The sequence below is a fragment of the Emys orbicularis genome, chromosome 12 (assembly GCF_028017835.1).
Source record: "Emys orbicularis isolate rEmyOrb1 chromosome 12, rEmyOrb1.hap1, whole genome shotgun sequence".
In the NCBI taxonomy this organism is placed as follows: domain Eukaryota; kingdom Metazoa; phylum Chordata; order Testudines; family Emydidae; genus Emys; species Emys orbicularis.
In genome coordinates this window covers 2491187-2512753 of record NC_088694.1, presented here as the reverse complement: position 1 = coordinate 2512753, position 21567 = coordinate 2491187, and the positions used below count along the sequence as shown (strand labels likewise).

The 21567-nt window shown below is 45.3% G+C and overlaps 1 protein-coding gene across 1 annotated transcript in view; it reads left to right on the top strand.

Moving 5' to 3' along the window:
- The window catches only part of TPX2 (TPX2 microtubule nucleation factor), a 34969-nt gene extending 14048 nt beyond the window's left edge, over positions 1–20921 (top strand). Inside the window, exons 2-17 of the mRNA XM_065414613.1 lie at positions 1350–1479; positions 1772–1894; positions 3415–3550; positions 5368–5502; positions 6312–6434; positions 7947–8080; positions 12911–13068; positions 13980–14151; positions 14338–14476; positions 15081–15297; positions 15542–15640; positions 16508–16684; positions 17564–17710; positions 18247–18358; positions 19585–19772; positions 20558–20921. Coding sequence (XP_065270685.1) covers positions 1377–1479; positions 1772–1894; positions 3415–3550; positions 5368–5502; positions 6312–6434; positions 7947–8080; positions 12911–13068; positions 13980–14151; positions 14338–14476; positions 15081–15297; positions 15542–15640; positions 16508–16684; positions 17564–17710; positions 18247–18358; positions 19585–19772; positions 20558–20668 — 2274 coding nt within the window. The 5' untranslated portion in view covers positions 1350–1376 and the 3' untranslated portion in view covers positions 20669–20921. The remainder of the gene's footprint in view (positions 1–1349; positions 1480–1771; positions 1895–3414; positions 3551–5367; positions 5503–6311; positions 6435–7946; positions 8081–12910; positions 13069–13979; positions 14152–14337; positions 14477–15080; positions 15298–15541; positions 15641–16507; positions 16685–17563; positions 17711–18246; positions 18359–19584; positions 19773–20557) is intronic.
- Positions 20922–21567: the final 646 nt, after the last annotated feature.

Below are 21567 nucleotides of genomic sequence, written 5' to 3'. Positions count from 1 at the left end.
AATTAAAGTTGGGACTACTTTTGCTGTCTGTCAGTGCTTCTTTGACTAACCATAAGGTCTGCTGTTGGCATTCTGCATACACGGACAAACCTGTGGGGGCAGTGATGTGGCATTCCCCAGGGGTTTACATTGCCATCCTGTATGTATGCTTAAATAAAGAGACATTGTAGCATTGTTGCTTAGTACACGTGTCTGTTTCTGTAGTATTGCAATTAAACATTCATTGTACAAAGGCCTGGTTGTACTGAATGACTAATGTTGCTGAGTCCTTTTTTTATGGAGGTGTTTAATATAACAATATGGTAGCAGAACTCCAAATTGCTTATGAAGGCCACACTAAAGTGTAGAAGGTTTCTCTTTATCAGGCTAAGGACTACAACTTGAAAAATGTGTTTGCCAGCAATGAATGGGAAGATCTCCCTACCCAGTGTGGTTGGTGGGGTAGGAGGGCGCACAGCAAAGCTGTTGCAGAACTTACAACTTTCCATTAGAAATAAGCTTCTAGCCATTACAGCTGCAAAACTTCCAATGTGACCTGATGCCATGGTTTTTATTTGACTCTCTAAACAACTACAGTGCTAAAGCTGCTGCTTTTGGTTTTGCCCAGCAGCAGCAGTAGATTTAAATTAACAAGACTATAGTGTTTCACCATTGTCCTCTGTGGAATTGTGAAACTGTTCATTCCTCACGAACTAACTGGGAGAGGGAATAGAGTGGCAGAGACCTATTTTCATCTTTACGGCAGCCAGGAGGCTATGCAGATGAAAGAGGACAGAGCTGCTTCTCTCTTCCAGTTGGAGGACTAGGTGTGGCATCATCTTAAAATCTAAGCTTTAGACACTTACTAGCATTGATCCAACAAATGGAGGACCCTCTGCAAGAGCTAGGGCCAACACTGGTAGAATACTCAGCATCTTCCTTCCCATCTTCTGTGGATGGCACAGTGGTTGGGCTTGTCCGCACAGTGTTAGCCATTCAGCAGTGTTCAGGGGCAATTCCTATATTCAGGGGTGTGGCATGATTCTTTCATGTGAATCTAAAGCTTTCTAATAAGAGAGTAACAAACTTTAGATAAACCACTGTTATAATTTGACATGAAAAGTAGATACAGATGCTCTGTGCAGTTGCAATAATACCTAGTGCTTCTGAGCCCAAGTAGGAGTCTTGTCTGATGCATTCTGTCCTCCATCTCTAGAGATGCTTGATACTGGTGACTTTCAGGGTCTAACATTTCCACCATTGTGTGGAGCAGTAACAAGTCCTATTGTGATTTAGAGTAAATAACCTAAATTTAAAACTTTTTTTCCAGTGATTAATCTAAAACTGATTTGTGTTTGTACATGTGACAGACTTCTGGGGACAAGACTGCAGTGAAAATGTCTCATCCAGAGTCTTCCTATTCCTATGATGCAGAAACTACCTACATCAACTTCAAGACTCTGAATGATGATGACCTGCAGAGTGTAGATTCATGGTTTGGTAAGTATCTTAGAGTTTGGTGTCTGCTTTCTGCTGAGGTGAGGCTTTGGGAAAGTAAAATGTCCCTGCCCTGGGAAACTGTCTTGTTAGGCTTGACTTCTATAGCAAGTAGGTTATGTTGAATTATGCAGTAAATGACATGTCTAAAACCCAAGTACAGTAAAATGCTATCCCTGATCAGAACTAGTGAGTTGACGACAGGCTTAACTAACATCATAATTACTTGTATACCATGTGGTATTGTTACAAATGCTTAATATAGAATGTGTTGACAGTGTTTACTCTTTCACAGATCTGAAAGCCGGTTCAGAGAATGTCCCTCCTGCAGAGAATGTGGCAACTGTCTTGCAGCACAAGCCTGCCTCTTCAAAGGCTAATCTTCCTCAAGCTATTGTTCCACCAATGGTGAAATCCAGTAAGTTGGTACAATTCTGAAAAAATAACCTCCATCCACGAGAAGTTGAGAGGCATTGGTGCTAAGTGGCGTAATGGCTTAGTCCAGCGTGGTTCTGTGAGCTTGTTACGGTCTTGGAAAGATATGACAGACCTGTCTTAGTACACTTGCAGACTTGCTAGTTCACAAGCAAAGTTTAGAAATGCACTCTGGAGACGTGTGACATTTTTCCTGCCTTCTTAGATTTGTCTTCTGACCAGACTTTGTATTCTGTCCTGCCTCTCTACTGTCCAATGTAGAGAGGTCTCAAACACTCTTGCCTCTGGGGTTCTAGGTTTAACTTTTTCCTTTTATTTGTTTACACAGTCTTCAGTTGGGTTCTAATACTAGAGATGGTGTCAACTCTAACCCTGGTGAACTTTCTACAAAGAATCTTACATCTGCCCAAGACACCATACCCATCTGTCACCTTATAAACACACTTTCCTAGATTAATGTTACTCCCCTGCTGATGGGGGGAAATGCCACCAAGAGACCCACCCCCATCTTTGTATCCAGTTCCAAGAGCTCTACATTTCCTCCTTAAGAGTTACCTGCCTGAGCCACTTGCAGCACATTTTATTGGGAGCACCTATGCTCTTCCGACCAAGACAAGCGTGGAGTATCCTGGTTTCAGAACACTTTATCCTGGTATGCTTTTCTCAGAGAGAGAGAGAGAACTATGTGAAAATCCCACTCAACAGCAGAATTATTTGTAAAACAAAACATTAAAATGTAGAGGGAAGGATTTGAAACAATAAGGTCTTATCATAACTAGACTTACAGTTGGCAGAAGTTAAACTAGATAAGGCATTTTTTGTCTTAAGTTGCAGAAAAGAGAACTAAAAACGTACATATTTCAGAGAGCAAACTCATAGGTCTGATTTTTTTTTTTTTTTCCCATTAGAATCCCTGTGTCCTATTTTTTTCCTAGGGCAAGGGAGGTGTGTATGGTGTCTCAACATTTCCCGATGGTCTGCTAGAATATCTAGAAACATAAGCCCTTGGCTTTCTAAACTATCTCCATAGTTGCATACTAACATCTCCTGAGGCTCAGTCTCTAAAAATGTGTGTGGGCGGGGGAAGGGGCGGCCTTTCAGTCTGTTCTGTACAGGACCTTCTTAGTCTATTACCATTTAGCAAGCTTTTATATGGTATTTTCTACTACCCTCTTTTAGGCTATGTCTACATTACCACTTATGTCGATATAACTTTTGTCACTTGGGTGTGAATAAGCCACCTCCGAGTGATGTAAATTACACCGACCTAAGCGCTGGTGTGGGCAGCACTATGTCAGCAGGAGAGCTCCTCCCGCTAACCTAGCTACTGCTGATCGTTGGGGGTGGATCAATTAAGTCGACAGGAGAGCTCTCCCGTCAGCTTACAGCAGCTACATTAGAGAGCTTATAGTGGTGCAGCTGTGCCACTGTAAGCTGTCTAGTGTAGCCATAGCCTTAACCTGTTCAAAAGCAGAGACTAACTTCCCTGTTTCACCCAATTAGGTGAAAACCATGAGATGGAGGAGAGAGAAATGGCGCAGGCAATGTTGAGACCACAGAATATTGTTGGTTCTCTGGCAGCCTGGAAAGTCCCCTCAAATGATGATTCACCTCCTGCTCCTTCAGGAGCTTCTCAAAGGTAAGAATGCTTGTCAGCTTAACCAAGTTCTATGTGAGGCCTAGTGGTGATCCTCATCAGCAGCATGCCCAAGCTGTGTCCTGGGCTAGGTGGGCAATGATGGTATAGCAGTCTCAACTCTTCATGAATGGTTCCATATAGATAGAACTGGAGACTATCGGCTTAACTCACCACATACAGCACCGTGTGAGCTTGTCTGTGCTGTCCTGTCAATGGGTCTATTTCCTAACCCGAAGGCCCCATCTGTAGGGGTAAGAAGGTAGTTCAGTTTCATACCTGTTGGCTGAGATATCCTGGAAGTCACCAGCACAACTGGCTGTGTAGATATCTGGAATTGGACTGAGGCTGTAAGAGTCCTGTGACGGGTTGGATCACAGAAACCCCCTTGGGAGCTGCCACCTGATGTGCCAAGACTACCCCTGCTCCTGTTTTCCCTGCCAGCTCAGGACTCCATCACCCTGCCTTGCTGAGCCAGACACTCCCGTCTGCTCCAACTCAGACCCAGGGTCTGAATTACTTGCCCCAAAGCTGCAGGTTTACCTGAAAACAGCTCACAGAAGTGTGCTTGTCTTGAGCACTCAGATGCCCAACTCCCAGTGGGGTCTAAACCCAAATAAATCCGTTTTACCCCGTATAAAGCTTGTACAGGATAAACTCACAAATTGTTCGCCCTCTATAACACTGATAGAGAGATATGCACAGTTATTTGCTCCCCCAGGTATTAATACATACTCTGGGTCAATTAATAAGTAAAAAGTGATTTTATTAAATACAGAAAGTAGGATTTAAGTGGTTCCAAGTAGTAACAGACAGAACAAAGTAAGTCACCAAGCAAAATAAAATAAAATGCACAAATCTGTCTAATCAAACTGAATACAGATAATCTCACCCTCAGAGATGCTTCAGTAAGTTTTTTTTTTTTTCCTCAGACTGGACACCTTCCAGGCCTGGGCACAATTCTTTCCCCTGGTACAGCTCTTGTTCCAGCTCAGGTGGTAGCTTGGTGGATTCTTCATGATGGCTCCTCTCCTCCCCTTTTTTTCCGTTCCACCCCTTTATATATCTGTTGCATAAGGCGGGAACCCTTTGTCCCTCTGGGTGTGTGTACGTACGTACAGACGTACGTACACACACACACACCCCACCCCCCCAGGTTAAAGATGGATTCCAGTTCAGGTGACATGATCATATGTCACTGCAAGACTTCTTTACCCCCTTGCCGGTATACAGGAAGACTCACAGATAAAACACAGCCATCTGCAGACAATGGTCCTGGTCAATGGGAGTCATCAAGATTCCATTAATGGCCCACACTTTGCATAATTACAATAGGCCCTCAAAGTTATATTTTATATTTCTAGTTTTAGATACAAGAGTGGTACATTTATACAAACAGGATGATCACACTCAGTAGATTATAAGCTTTGTATTGATACCTTACAAGAGACCTTTTGCATGAAGCATATCCCAGTTACATTATATTCACTTATCATATTTTTATAAAACCATATAGACTGCACAACGTCAGTCCCTTTGCTGTTGGTGATACTTAGAAGTTTCTACTGAGTGAGGCTGAGTTCAGACTTGCAACCTAGATGCACAAGGGGGCTTTGTACCATAGTACAAATAACAGAAATGATTTTGGTTTTCAATTAGCAGTGTAACGATTAGCTGCTGTTAGTCTCCTCTGAAGCATATCTGAATGTAGTGCTGTCTGGATTTCAGTGACTCTTTCCAGCAGATATTGAAATACACTATATGGAACTGATTCTTTCCCAAAGACCACATGGGAGACTTGACACTGTTCTTTCCTGCAGGAGGGTATCCAGAAGACTGTCAGCACAACAGAAGAATTCCCAGCAACGCAAACGTCAGGCCAAAGTCAAAGCAGAGAGATGCACTGTCACGTCCATCAAAAAGGAAGATGTTCCACCCACCAAGAAACAGAAAATGTACATCACCAGAGTCCTGCTTGGGGCTGGGTGGTGGGAGTGCTGCTTTTTATCTCTCAAATTACTTGGAGACCATTCTTCTGATAGGCTTCAGCCTAGATGAGATGGACTTGTAGGCTTAGGTAGAGGTGATGGAGACCTGGTTCATGATACTAATTCCGTAACACATGAATCCAGTGATTTGTTTGTTTTATTTTTTCCCTCCAAATTTGAGGAGGAATGCTGGGCGGGAGAGGGAGAGATACAGCGAGTGATACAGCTTTGAGTTTCTTAATCCCTATCACTCTGGGCCCAGTGCTTCTGTGAACTGTCTTTAAACTCGATTCATGCTACTAGTGAGGATGGAGTCGAACAATTCTAGACTACGAGAAGAGAATGTTTCTCAAATTCAGTTTAAATACGACTCCACTATATGCTAGGAAACTTTGGATCAAGAAAACAATACACTAGTGCAGTTGTCACAGGATGGGATGTATGCCTCAGCAATTACTCTTTCCACCTAACAGAGGACAGTACATACATCAAAGCCCATTCTGGAAGGAGAAGCTACATTCTGAAACTTCAGTAATTAGTCTTCCCTTTTGCAGCTTTAACAGAGTACCAGGGAAAACTAGACCACCAGTGCCATGCTATATGGCCAGGTAAGGCTCTTCCTTGGGTTATCTTCAGATGACTGGTGAATTCACTAGGTGTTTGGGATGTCCAGGGCATGTTAGTGAGCACTAGAACCAGTGTTGCACTGAAAACACTGGCATCCAGGAATGGCTTGCTCAGTTTTGTGTTGATCTTTATCTATTTTGTCACTGTAGCTCTAGCAGTATAGAGAGATTGACTGAAGTATCGATGAACAGAGATCACTCCCAGAGCACTGAACTCTCCCCAGCCAGACCCAAGGGCAAGCTGACCATGCCTACCACGCCAACAATGCTGAAGTACGTAGCTTTCCTGTGAATGGGAACAATCTCTTTTGTGCTAGTAGCTGTAATTTTAAAATATGACCATTTAAGGAAAGCTTGTGGTTTCAAGTCTTACTATTATATGGGGGGTGGGAGAGGCAGTGTGCCCGCAAAGTGTTCTGAGCGTGTATGCAGTAATCCTCAAGTACAAATGAGGAGGTAGCCCAACTAGCTGTATGTGGACTCCTCGAGATACAAAATCAAAGACTGTAGTTAGCCAAAAATATAGGCTTTACTCTGTTGAACAGTGTCTCTGGAACTTGAGAGTTAGACTTCTGCACTGCAGATCTTCAGTTGATGTGTCTGAGGTGGGAATGCAATATCCAATAGAAATGGGAAGTTACGTTTGTTGAGATCATAGAGGTTTGGCAAGGGATTAGTATCTCCTCAGGCTGTTGAAGAGGAGCAGGTAAACCTCCTGTAAACTTGTGGAAGTTGTTCACTCCTGCAACCGGGGTCCTAGTGGGGGCCAGCTGTAGTCATTCAATTAGGGTGAACTGCAAAGAATGGAGCAGACAATCCCCAAAAAGCTGGTGGATATTCCAATACTTAGATTTTTCAAGACCGCATAAAACAGCTTCTTTATTACCTCACTGGTTACTCAGAAGTCCAAACAATACAGTTCCCTTAAAGGATCCAGCCTCAAGCCTCCATCCAGGCACCTAAGTCAAATATGATGATTTCTGAAAATCTTATTTCATCATATAAAAGAAAAGGTTCTACCAATCCCAAAGGGTTGGAGACATTACCTCCCTGGTTATTGAATATTCCAGATCTTACCCAAAACACACTACAGCTAGTTCTTATTAACTAAACTAAAATTTATTAAAAAAATGAAAGAAAGAGTATAGTTAAAAGATCAATATACATACAGACATTAATTCAATTCTTAAGATTCAAATTCATAGCAGAGATGGTGAGCTTTGTAGTTGCAAAGAGCTCTTTTAGAAATAGTTCATAGGTTATAGTCCGATATCCAAATATCATATTCAGGGCGTACCAGCATAACTGGGACCTGTCTTGCGACTCAAACTTCCCAGATGAAGCCCAAGCAGATCTGAGATGACCGAATCAGGACCGAAGGATCTTTTATACAATTTAGTGTCCTTTTTTGACAAGTTGGTATTTCCTCGGGGAACAGAAGGTCATTAGGATGACTTTGAAGGAGGTCCATCACTAGTACTTAGCTATACGAATTAACATAAGGCCATTTGCTTGTTCCTCCAACATTCAGAGTACACTTCAAAGAGAGATGAATACAGAGATATCCCGTGTTTACAATTCATTTAAATGCTAGGATGTTCTTTTGATCTCTGAAGTATCAGAATACAGCATAGACAGGGACTGTTGATTACATCATTGACCCTACTCATACATTATCCCTCCACATGTCTTTTGAGAGTTATTTATTTTGCAGGATGTTTAACCCTTTCTGGCCATGCGTCTCAACTCCTCTCTCTACCTTTCTGACATACTTCACTCTTTCAGGAGGAAGTATCTTTCTGGCAAGCTAAAGAGCACAGAGGAGCAGGAGCTGGAAAAGATGAAGCAATTGCAGCAGGAGACAATGGATCTGCGCAAAAAGAATGAAGAGTCCCTGATAGCTGCTATTGCTGGCTCAGGTAGGCTCTAGCTAAACATGAAGGCTTAGCATCCCATGTCCTCCTAGTGACCCGTGAGGGTGTGGCTATGGATAGTGCCTTCTGGAGGGAAATGTCAATGTATGGCCATTTCTAAGAACATGGAATGCAGTTTGAGCCCCCTTAGCTGTTTGCTTCTCACCTTCCCTTTCTTTGGTGGGTGTACTCTAAGTAAAATGCACTGATCCTGACATGGGCATCTGATATATCCTGATTTCACTAACCCATCCACAGATTATCTTGTGTCTTGTATGAATTCTAGTCTGGAGGGTTTGGGTTGATGCATGTCATGGTTCCAGGGACAGAGCAGCACTTCCACTTCTCAGAGTAGAATCCCATGATTCACCCCAGTTTTAGACTGGTTCCTTGGCAGGTGGCAGGTCCCAACAGGGTTTGGCACCTGCCAGATGCTTTCCTTTGGGCATGTCCTCAGTATGAAAATGCAGTGACTGTAGACAGCTTCTCTGAAACAAAAGGGTAAAAATAACAAAAGGTCTACATACATATCTTCTTACTTATGCTTATCACTTCCCTGAAGACTTGGGGCTTGTCTATGTAACCCTTCTGCCCATCTGAGTTGGCAGCAACAAGGGCCGGGTTCAGTATTAATTTGGTTTAGCTTAATTCAGTTTTGTGCCAAATTAAGGTCACTTTAATTCTGAACAAGAGCATCCACACAGGGACTTAATGCCATTTAATGAATCTGTGTTTTAAATTCACACCTTTAATTAATTTGGATTAATTTTCCTGAGTGTCTATCTGTAGAAAAACTGTTAGTCCTGACTTAACCTTGGTATCCCTGCTTTCTTCTTCGAGTGCTTGTTCATGTCAATTCCAATCAGGTGACTCAAGGCCTCTGTTCTCAGGCGGAACTTGCTCTCCACGTCAATGTCGGAGAACAGAGAGCGGTACGCCTCGCGTGCCAGACTTTCCGAGGGGGAGGCTATTTCCTATATGCGTTTCCGCCTATCCCTCTCGTTCACAAGGTGCTCCTCAAGATACGGAGGGAACAAGCTTTGGTGATATTGATAGCTCCAGCCTGGCCTCACCAGCACTGGTACACATCACTCCCTGTCAAGTGCCATAGTTCTTTAGTTGGGGGGTTTACCCCCCCCGACTCCCTGGAGCCGTGGTATGCCGCAGTCCCCAGGGTTTAAAACCTGAGAGGTCTGCACTAAGCACATGCCAAAGAGTGACCCTCATGCCTTTAGTTTAAGGTGCCTGGGGAAGGTCACTAAAAGGACCGTTGTAAGATTTGCCACGAGTTCCATCCCAGAACCATTAAAGAAAGGGACCAGCGGCTCAAAGTTCTCCTTATGGAGGCAGCTGTCTGCCCCCACTTGGACCCGGGGTCAGAGGACCTCTCACCCAGCATGTAATCGTCGATGCAGAGCACCCCAGCACCTCCCAGGAACCGGTGCCAAGAAAGGACTCTTCCCGAGATGCTCAGCACTGGCACAGCTCCTCCCACAGCCAACCAGCAGGCAGACACCGATCTCATTGCCGGTGCCTTAGAAGAAAAAGAAGCCAGAGAGCACCATCAGCACCACCCTGGTCCCACGTGCAATCAAGAGGGAAGCCGGCGATGATGTCCCAGCGTTCTCCTTCTCCATGGCACCCTCTGGTGCTAGCTCCTCCGGGGAGAGAGCCCAGTCGGTCCCCGAGCTCCCAATGATCGGTTCCCCAAAGTACAGCTTCTCCGTGGTCTTCCTTTTCTGAGACCTCGGAGTCGGAGTCAGATTCCTACCGCTCTGACAAGAGCAGGAGGTCCCGGTTGTGGCGGGACAAATGGGCTTGCCAGGCATGATGGCCGCCGCAGTGGTAGAACCTATCACAGTGGCCCTTCTGGACTCCCTGGGCCTTCCACCAGAGCCAGGGGTCCCACTCAGTGATTTCGGTAGCTTTGGCCACCTTTATCCCACCTCCAGTCGATCGACCAGCCACTGAGCAGCCACCACCTGCGTCGACGCCATCAGCACTGGCTTAGACTTCGGCTCCTGCATGGACAGCGGCTCCTGCACCGACAGCGGCACCAATACCGTCCTCCACAACCCCAGCACTGAGGGGCATGGCACTGTCCACCTCAGCACCTACCCGGGCCCCCTTGGGCACTGACAGCGGGGAGCAGACGCCTTTTTGGGGGGCCTCCTCCTCGTCGTCGCCAGACGAAGCCCTGGCGGGCACTGCCATAGCACCAGCACTTGAAGGCAATAGGGTGTTGCAGCAGTTGCTGTGTCGGGTTGCCCAGGGTCTGGGCATCAAGGCAGAGGAGGTAGTTGAGTATTCTGATCCCATAGTGGATATCCTTGCGCCCTCTGGACCTTCCCATATTGCCCTGCCGCTCATAAAAAACATTGCGGACACCACCAAGACCCTGTGGCAGACCCCAGCCTCGTTGTTGCACTTGGCCATGGGTGGCAAATGGCAATACTTTGTGCCTTCTAAGGACTAACACCACCTATATTCCCACTCACAACCTGATTCCCTTGTTGTGAACGCTGCCAATCAGTACAAGTGGCAAGGCTTCCAAGGGCCCTCTCCCAAAAACGGAGACTAAAAAAACTCTCTCTTTTCGGGAGAAAGGTCTGTTATATGGGTGGATTCCAACCAACAGGGCATTGTCAGTTGGTTCTCTTATAATACCTGTGCGGTAATGGCAAAATTTACGGAACTGCTCCCCCTAGACTCCCAGGCCGAGTTTTCGGCCTTGGTTGAAGAGGGCAAGCTAATTTCACAAGCTTCCCTCCAGGCTGTGCTTCCCTCCAGACAGATTTGTGCCAACCCAAGCCTCCTTCCGGCCAGAGACAGGCCTTTTGAAGGGGCGATCAAGGACGGCTCACCAGAGCAAGAACTGGATCCACCCCACCTTCTCTTTTTTGTCCCAACTATCCCCTTTCTACCGTGCATGGCCCTGTATCACTTTGGACCACTGAGTGCTCCGCAGAATAGAGAGGGAATACTCCATCCAATGCAATTTCATGGATCCATTTTTTAAATTCACACCTTTAATTTTCCTGAGTGTCTATCTGTAGACAAACTGTTAGATGGTCCTGACTTAACTCTGGTATCCCTGCTTTCTGAGGACTCTTGTCTTATCTGCACTGTACCACAATTCAGCGGTGTGAGTATCCGCATGCACCAGAGTACTGCACTGTAAGTCCCTGTGTGTGGGCCCTACGGGTGCAGACTAAAAACCTAGTTAGAGGACCAAAAAAGTGCCACCGTGGCTAAACAAAGTAAAAGAAACAGAGGCAAAAAGGCATCCATTAAAAAGTGGAAGTTAAACCCTATTGAGGAAACTAGAAAGGAGCATAAACTCTGGCAAATGAAGTATAAAAATATAATTAGGCCAAAAAAGAATTTGGAGAACAGCTAGCCAAAGACTCAAAGTAATAGCAAAAAAATTAAGTACATCGGAAACAGGAAGCCTTTTAAACAACTAGTGGGGCCACTGGACAATTGAGATGGTAAAGGCGCACTCAAGGAAGATAAGGCCATCGTGGAGAAACTAAATTTATTCTTTGCATCAGTGTTCATGGCTGAGGATGTGAGGGAGATTCCCAAACCTGAGCCATTCTTTTTAGGTGACAAGTCTGAGGAACTGTCCCAGATTGAGGTGTCATTAGAGGAGGTTTTGGAACAAATTGGTGAATTAAACAGAAATTAATCACCAGGACCAGATGGTAGGTTCTGAAGGAGCTCAAATGTGACATTGCAGAACTATTAATTGTGGTATGTAACCTATCATTTAAATCTGCTTCTGTACGAGATGACTGGAGGATAGCTAATGTGACACCAATTTTTTAAAAAGGCTCTAGATGCACTCCTGGCAATTATAGACCAGTGAGCCTAACTTCAGTACCAGACAAACTGGTTGAAACTGCTGCAGTTGGGGGGGAGGGGGCAGCACGTGGTGCCACCCACCAACAGGCTAGGGGGGCCTATGGCCCTGCTGCTGCTCCAGTAGGGAGGTGGCCAGGTGCTGCCCCCTGTCCCCATCGCTCCAGGACCAGTTGCCTGGGGCTGCCAGAGCAGTGGCCGGGGCGGCTTTCCCCGAGGCTGCCCCAGCTGCTGGGGTGGTCCTGGGTTCAGCCACACCAGTGCAGCAAAATTCATGGAGATCCTAGAAAGTCCTGGACGCTGCGACCTCTATGAATGATTCGCACCCTTAACTATGACTCCCTGTGTGGATACTCTGATTTCTGGAATAAGGGTTTTGTTCCGTAGTGATGTAATCCACTTTGGAAGTGGATTGGGTTAATCCAGGATAAGAGCACTCACACAGGGAGTTAGTCAGGAATAGCTCTGCTGCTTTAAATTCACACCCTACCTTAATCTGCATTAATTTCACTGTAGGCCTTAATCTCCAGACCCTCCTCTTCCCCATAGTTTCAGGACTGAGGCTTTTAACCATTTCCAAGTTCTTTAGTATTTAAGTGTTGGGGATGGGCTGGCTACAACCATGATCTGCTTTCTTGCAGATGTAACTCTATTTGGATCAGAGTCAGATCTCTGCACCATGTAGCAGACAGCATGACTATAATTGAATAGACCAAGGTAGACATATCCACAAAAACAGATTTTCCACATTCTTAACAGCATGTTTCTGGGACCATATCAAATGGCATGTCTAAAGTGTATTGGGCCACAAATCTATCTGGAAACAAAGCTTAATTATCTTGTGAAATATAAAGGGCTGAGGATGAGTTTGCAGGCCTGATATAATGCACATAACTGCATAGAGAACACAGATTTTGGATGAGCATAAACTGCTCCTCTGGTATCAGTCTCATGGGTTTTTCTCCTTTTTAGGACAACCTGTGAAGAAAACAACTGGCCAGGTAACAAAGCCAATTGACTTCCATTTCTGCACAGACGAGAGGATTAAACAGCACACAGAAAGCCAACCTGGGAATGAATACAAGAAGCTGGATTTCATAGCAGCACTGAGAAAGCACCCTCCATCTCCGGTGAGAGGATAGGGCAGCAAGGGTGCTCCCTGATTGTTCTAAATCTATTGGTGGCTCTTCCTGTTCCACTGTTTGCTAATGTGGGATTTGCTGGTGGTAATTCACTGGGTGTGAGTGTAAGAGATCATGTGGGATGTGACCGACTAATAGAGGTGCTGTGGTCTTACTGAGCATCGCCGTGCTGGCTGTCAGCACCTCTGCAGAGTTTCCAGTCTGGCCCATCCCAGAGCTTGTCGTATGTCCAGTCACCTCACAAGTGGTGGAGGTGGAATCTGGAATCCCATCTACTACTCCAACAGGTTGAGTTCCCATGAGGCTCCAAAAAGAGGATCCTCTGAAAATAGAGTAGTATGCCTTCCCCGGTACACCTACTCTTCAGATATCTGAGATGGGAGCTAAGTATTCTTCCCTTACAGGTGATTCCTTATCAGCAAGGCTATTACAAGTCCTCATCCCTAGTAACCTACCAAGGATTCGATTTCCAAGCTGGAGTCTGCTTATTTAGCTACATCTGAGTATCAATGCAGTAGGGTCTATCCTCAGCAGTGCTGAGCATGCACATCTGTTCAAATCCGTGGGAGCTGTGCTCTCATCTCTGCATGGATTCTCTTCTCCTCTTCTCCCAAAACTACTTTAACAGCAAGAAAACTTCAGGGGGTCTATTTAATATAAATTGAAGATATGACTACGGTATCTGAGGTGGCAGACCAGAACATAAGGAGGAGATTAGAATGCCTTAATCAGTTGGCATTGAGGATTAAATGAACGATTGTACAGTGCCTCCCTCCTGTTAAGCATTGACACTTTCCCTTACTAACGGGAAGATGGACATCTTACACTGGTGTAGGAGTGAAGCTTTGGTGGAGTGCCTTGTTTAGATTGCTACAATGACCAGCAACTTCTCTTTCCAGGCACGAGTGGTGAAGGGGCCCACTGTCCCCAAACCTTTCAATCTCTCCTGTGGCAACAAAAGGAAGTTTGAAGAAACTACATCAGAGTATGTCCCCCTTGCTCAGCAGATTGAAAACTTCCAGAAACGTACTCCCTCTCGTTACCATTTGAGGAGCAGGAGGACCGATGAAAGTAAGCCTTAGTGAAGTGGGCTAGCTGGTAATTTGTGCACCAAGGTAACAGGAGAGCAGGAAGCAGTAACTTGTTAAGGTTCTGCCTACTGTATATGAGTGTCTCTGAGCCTGGCCATCTGCTCTAATTAAAATTCTGTTTCAGTTCTGGCTATTAATTGCTAGTTTCTGTGATTTGGATTTGTAGGTCCAATTCCAGTAAAGCCACTGAAGGCCAGGCTTACGCAGCCCAAAACTCCACTGCTTCAAACCAAACAGCGCTTAAGACCTGTAACTTGCAAGAGTGCAGCTGAGTTGGAGGCGGAGGAAATAGAGAAGCTCCGACAGTAAGTAGAAGCATTGTTTAGACACTGAAATATCCGAGTGTCCACAGAGCAACCTTTAACCAACCCAAAAGTCTCCAGGTGCTAAACTACTGCTTCTGAGGAACAGTGTTGTGTAAAACTATAAACAATTGTGTAAATGAGCTTAATGTATCTAGATTTAAAGCAAAAGGATATAGGTTTGATAATTTAACGTAGATATGGAAAATGATCCAGTTCATAAAAGGAAAGGACTCTAACTCTTGGCCAAGAGTTACAGTTACTAACACTCCCCTAATAAGCAAGTACAATCACCACATGCAGTATAAACTCTCCTACAACCAGACTTGTGTTGTTTTTTTTTTTTTTCCTAGTTGAGTTCTAAAATAAAAACATGTAGTCACTTAATCCAATGGGTAAGGTTGCGCCTGGGGAATGTGGTGAGTGGCTTAGTTGATCCTTGCTGACTCCTAGTAAGGAAGTGGAGCTATGCATAAGGTGAAATATGCAAGGCTCAACTGCTGGTCACTGTTGCTGATTTCTGCGGTGGTGGCAAGGGAAAAACTACTTATGACTGTTCTCTGCCTTGTTCTGTGTGTAGATGATTGTCCCCTCATTCTTCACGCAGATACAAATTCAAAGCTCAGGAGCTTAATCCAAGGATCATAGAGGGTGGGCCAATCCTGCCCAAGAAACCCCCTGTGAAAGAGCCCACACAGCCTATTGGATTTGACTTGGAAATTGAAAAAAGGATTCAGGAGCGAGAGAGCAAGAAGCAGAAGGAGGAGGAGCATTTTGAATTCCATTCCAGGCCATGTCCAGCTAAAATCTTGGAGGATATTGTGGTAAGAACTCTTGCAACACAAGCTCTGCTCAAGAAACGAGAACGTCTGAAGCAGCAGTAAGCTTCCATTTCAGAGCATGCTTCCCTATTTCTCTATGATGCTTACTGCAGTTTGTCTACCAAAGAGCTCCAAATATCACTTCACATCAGGGAAGAGCTACAGTAGGTTAATTTATGCTAGGGTGCTCCTGTGAAGTATTGCCTAGTCAAGGCTAAATTCTCACTTTACTATCTCCTCCTGACAGGGTGTTCCAGAAAAGAAGCCCCTTCCTGTTACCGTTCCTAAATCCCCAGCCTTTGTGCTGAAGAACAGAGTCCGAATGCCTGATAGCGAGGAAGAAAAGGTGACTAATTTGGGAGGGTTTCTGGTCTCCATAACGTGGCAGCTGGGACCCTACCCTTCCCATAGCCAACCAGCAGCGACTTCACAAGCAGTAATGGGTGTTCTAGTTAAGCACTTCTTGCCTTCAAACTTGGGGGAAAATGACTCAGTGGAGAGACCTCCAATTAGCCCTCTTTCCAATGGTCATTACCTCCCAAAGGGAATCACTTTTATCTGTCCTTCAGAGAAATCAAATCCTCTTAAGAAAATACATTTAACTGAGTAGACCTTTTATTTTAAGGGACGTTGTTTGGGCTCCTGAGGTACTGAAGGTATGCCCTTTGCTGCTGTCACTAACTTTGTCTTCCTGGGGAAAACTACATGGCTTATAGCCTTCTTGAGGAGTGAGGGCTCTGGCCCTGATGCTAATCTGCTGGGGGAGGGAAGTGGACGTTCAGGATTTGTATTTTTCGCTATAGTTATTCTAGGTGCAAGGGGAGCTTCTTCATAAGCAGGATGAAGGCCTTTCCGGCTCGAACACCTTGGTGCTACCATGGTCCACCTGGGGAGACCCAGGGCCCTTGAGGGTGGGTGGAGAAACTACAATCCAACCTTAGTGAGTAGTAGAACAAGCAAGATTTTTGCATTGTTCAGCTTGTTCTCCAAGAAGCCTCAAGACTGATACCTGCGTTATTATTCCTGTGGCAGTCTGTTACACTGTACCGTGCCTCTTAGTAGGAGAGGACAATGTACCAGTCTTAAGCCCTTCATTTTTAGCAACACTAGGAATCTCCCATCACCAAAAGTCTTAAACCTGCCATCAAAGAACAACACTGGTCAGGGGATCAGTGTGTCTCAGCTTGTCTCCTTAATGCTGCTGTTTCTTTAGAGAGAGGAGGTGGTCCCGGTGATCAAAGCTAACCCCATGCCACACTATGGAGTGCCCTTCAAACCTAAAGCCCCCGAGCAGAGGCATGTGGAAGTGTGCCCCTTCTCTTTTGACTCTCGTGACAGAGAGAGGTGGATGCAAAAGGAGAAAAAAATAGAAGAGCTGCAGAAAGAGGAGGTGCGTGCTGGGAAATGTCTTGGATTACTGTTTCCAAAAAAAAAAATCCCATCTCTTGCTACTGGCAGAAATGCTTGTGGGGTTTCATGTTCAAGCAAAACTGCTCATGTAGACTGACCAGCTGTACAGCTTTTTGCAAACCTATTTTGCAAGATCTCAAGAGTGCTACAAAATCATTGGGGGTGGGGGGGTGTCAGTTCCCCTGATAAGAGTAAATGGATCTCTAGGGAATAGATATTCCAACTGTCCATCTCGGTGTCCTTAAATCCCTGGAGGTAAATAATGGAATTCCCGTTTTCCTCTCCCTCTGTTCTTGTTGGCCCAACATTCAGAGGAAGCATGGGAACTGCCATTCTGGATCGATGCATTGGTCTGTGTGGTCTAGGGGCCAGTAACAGATGCTTCTGAGGAAGGTGCAAGAAATCCTTCAAAAGGCAGTTCTGGAAAGGCAGGCCTGCAAAGCAAGCTTCTTCCTAACTCCCATTAGTCTGATTTATTTCCTGAAGCAGAAAGACCTTATTCCTTCTTAAACCATTGGTTATCTTCTTAATCACTAATGCATTGCTGGATAACCTTACCCATGTAAATGTTCATTCCTCTTGAGTCAGCTAAATTCCTTAGGGTTTTCAAAAATATCTAAGGGACTTAGGAGCTAAAATCCCATTTGAAATTCAATAGGAGTTGGACACTTAACTCCCTTTTAGTTTCCTTTGAAAACGCCTACCCTTGGCATCTCTTGTACCAGTAAGCTCCAGAGGATGGGGGAGTATAGTGTTTCCCTTAATCAGTTTCAAATTTGCCACCTGAAAAGTAAGGGTGATCTTAATCCAAGCAGCACATCTCTTCCCATTATTCAGGTTTGAATTTTGTTTCTTGTAGGTACCAAAGTTCAAAGCACTACCCCTGCCTCAGTTTGACCACATCAACTTGCCACAAAAAAAAGTGAAGAACACAACACAACCAGAGCCCTTCCATCTGCAGACAGATGAACGGGGAGCTACCAAGTTGCAGAATTGGCAGCAACAGGTAGGACTAATGGGACAGCAATTCTGTGGCACTTCGGGCCACAGCAACTCTTCAGAACTGGGCCTGAAGAGTCTGGCTTCTCTATGAAGTGCCAGTTAAGCAGAAATGGGACTTGCTGGCATCTAAAATCAGTTCATTCGTCACAGTGGTATATTAGCAATGGTTCCCACAGCGAATTATCCTGCCTTGGGTTCAAGTCTCCTCAGACCTTTGGTATTGTGAAAAGCACCCCGGAACAGCTGTTACCTGCTATTTCCCAGGGCAGCTGTGCACAGCTGGAGCTCTCCTGTAGTCTGATGTTGGAATTCCAAGTGCTGCGATAAAACTGACCATTAGCTTCTGAAGCTGCTTTCCAGGCAGCTCACTGTACAAATGCCAAGCAGACAAGTGCTGCTTGGCTACATTTCTTTGGGGTTTAAATTCTCTCCATTTTCAATTACTGAATTGTCTGAAGTCTAAACTTTGTTCTCTGTGAAGCAGAGAGTGGGGTGCATTTCAATTACTCAGTTCCTGACAGGACCCTTCTTCCCCTGCAGATCAAAGAAGACCTGAAACGGCAGAAAGAGGCAGCGTGTTTCAAAGCTAATCCAAACACCATTGTGCACCAGGAGCCTTTTGTGCCAAAGAAGGACAGCAAGCCAATAGCAGGTGGAGTTACACGCACTCACTGCACTGGCTTGCTGGCAGTCCAGGGCTGACGCATAAGTGCTGTTGAACTGCACTGAGAAAACCTGCTGATACCTTTTTAGCATTCACATAGCTAGTGGTGCTTGTGCAATACTTAATCAACAAATTCTCTAACAGCCTGAGTCCCTAGGGAAAGGGGGGTGGTGGGGTTTCCTCTTCACTGCTCCATCTTCTGTTCTAACATGGCAGCTGCATTAACAGTGTTGCAGTTGGCAGATAATGGTTACTCGCTTGGGATAAGGTACAACACATGCAAGGAGCTCCCTGTAGAGACAGCTGACATTTCTGTAGCAGCTGCCAGGCTTTCCCTCCCTTCCCCTTTATGAAGAGGGGCAAAGCTTGGTTTGTGGGAACTGGGAGCTTTTGTCTGTTCTCTATCCTACAACAAACTTCTCCTTAAAAGTCTGTTTGTAAAGAAGTCTTCCAAGAAGTGCCCTAGATCAGGGGTTCCCAAACTGGTGTGTGCATACCCCTGGGGGTATGCGAGACCTGTCTGGGGGGGTACACGGGAGAAATTGTGTAATGGTGGATTTTATTTGTTTATTGCGTTTTCATACTAGGCAACTCAGCCAACGTTTTAAATCTCTATGGGAATTTGTTATATAAAATACAGTACAGTAGTTAATTTACTTCAAGATGTGCCAATGAAAACACAGACGCTGACCCACAGAGCCGTCACCTCCAATCACCATAAAGTGCGCTTCAGTTGCCCAGCAACTGTCCAGTCTAGCTGAGCTCAGAACTTAGTCAGGGGCGTGGTGTTTTTTTTTTTTGGTTTGGTTTCAGTTGTATACATCGCACTATAACTGTATGTGCACGTAACAGTGAAATATGGACAGATGGCTAAAGACAGGTGTGTTAAGAAGAACACACACAGTATCAGTGATGAGAAAGGTAAGGGTACATTGGCAGCTGGTAGCTCTGGAAGGAGGTACACAATAAGAAAAGTTTGGGAACCTCTGCCCTATACTGACCAGCGCCTACATTCATTGGCCCATTATTGGAGAACTGACATTGTATCAAAGCATCCCAGATGCATAAAGCTCTTCCTTCTCCCAAAATCCTAACAGCCTCCACTAATCCACTTGAAGCATGGACCTCTAGAGGAGGAGACTTCTGTCTAACTCTAACATAGCTATGCTTTGGGTGACTGTTGTGCCAATGTTGTTCCCTCTTTCTAAACTTAGAGAACCTTTCTGGTTCCATAGTTGCTGAAAGCTTTGAGCTGGCGACAGAAAAGAGAGCAAAAGAGCGTCAAGAGTTCGAAAAGCGACTAGCTATGTTGGAAACTGAAAAAGAGAAGCTTCAAGAAGAGGAAAGACAGCAGGAGGCTGAGCGGGAGAAAGAAGAACTCTCCAGGCTGAGACAGGAACTGGTAAATGAGCCGGCTATTCCTGGTCAGGGGCGGGAACACCGACTGACTGGGCTTATTAACTTGTCTGTCTTGGACATGCAGCAGCCAAGTGCAGTCCTGAGTCTACTGCTGTAGTGATCTGCCAAGGCCCCGTCTCCTAAATTGGTCTAAAAACCAGTCCCTCTGGGGGTATTATTGATACTTGTGCCAGATTGCTTTCTTAACCTGCTACATCAGCACTTCAGGGCCTAAGGGTACATGTACACAGCTTGAACTGAACAGTACAAACACCAAAGCAGGCTCCTACAAATGCACATCATGTTGCTTAGGGCAGGGGTTCTCAATCTTTTTCTTTGAGGCCCCCCAACATTCTCTTAACTTCACAGCCCACCTGTGCCACTGCATATAAAAGCCAGGGCTGGCGTTACGGGGTAGCAAACAAGGCAACTGCCTGGGGCCCCATGCCACAGGGCCCCCCACAAAGCTACATTGTTCAGGCTTCAGCCCCATGCTGTGTGGCTTCAGCTTTCTGCCCTGGGCCCCAGCGACTCTAATGCTGGCCCTGCTTAGAGGCCCCCCTGAAACCTGCTCGAGGCCCCCTAGGGGATCTCGGACCTCTGGTTGAGAACTCCTGCTTAGAGTGTAGTACCCAGACCACTGGAAGCACAGTCATTACTCTTTAGTGCCTAAACACAGCTCCCTGACTGCATCCTCTTGGTGGCTGCTGAGCTGTACTATGGTAGAATTGGGATGAGTGTAATTAAACCATGGTAACTGACCCTTAGCTGTCCTTTTTGTTTTTGTAGGTACACAAGGCAAACCCAGTTCGCAAGTACCGCAGTCTGGAGGTAAAGCCAAGTGACCAGCCTCTGACAGTGCCAAAGTCTCCGAACTTTTCTGACCGATTTCGGTGTTGATCTGCACCAATGTGTAGGAGCCCTCCTTTCCCAGCCTCTTGGGTATAGAGAAAACACATGCATCTAACTTGGGACTCCTCTTAAATTAATGCCTGCCTCCATTATTTTATTTGATATTGAGTAGCTTTAACAATTTCACAGAGGCAAGTGGCTGAAATGGGCTGTGCCTGGATAGAGATCACCAGTCATGTGGCTTCACTCAACATGTAGAGATGTTCATCGTAAAGACCGAGCCAGGTTTTAATAGTGTACCCGAATTAACTACTTTGCATACTTTAATAAAATAAAAGGTGTTCTGCCGGGCTCAATTCCCTTTTTGTGGAAGGGGTTCAGATGTGTCTTGGGTTCAGTTGGTACACACCAATCAGGTGCTGGCCACCTCTTCAAGCTGCCGCCTTGTTTTCCAGAACTTAAGGCCTGGTCTACACTACGACTTTAATTCGGATTTAGCTGCTTTAATTCGAATTAACGCTTGACCCGTCCACACAACGAAGCCATTTAATTCGAATTAAAGAGCCCTTTAATTCGATTTCTGTACTCCTCCTCGACGAGAGGAGTAGCGTCAAAATCGGTATTGTTAATCCGAATTAAGGTTAGTGTGGCCGCAATTCGATGTTATTGGCAATTAGATGTTATTGGCTACCCACAATGCAACGCTCTGGAAATCGATGCTACTACGGTAGCTTGGACGCACACCACCGAATTAATGGTGCCTAGTGTGGCCGAATACATTCGAATTTATAAAATCGGTTTCCTAAATTCGAATTATATAAATTCAGATTAATCCTGTAGTGTAGACATACCCTAAGATTGTTTGTTTGTTTTTTTAAAACACATCTCCAGCTGTGACCCTCAATCTGAGTAGTGTAATTCAGTAATGCCTTGGTCTGCAGACTCTG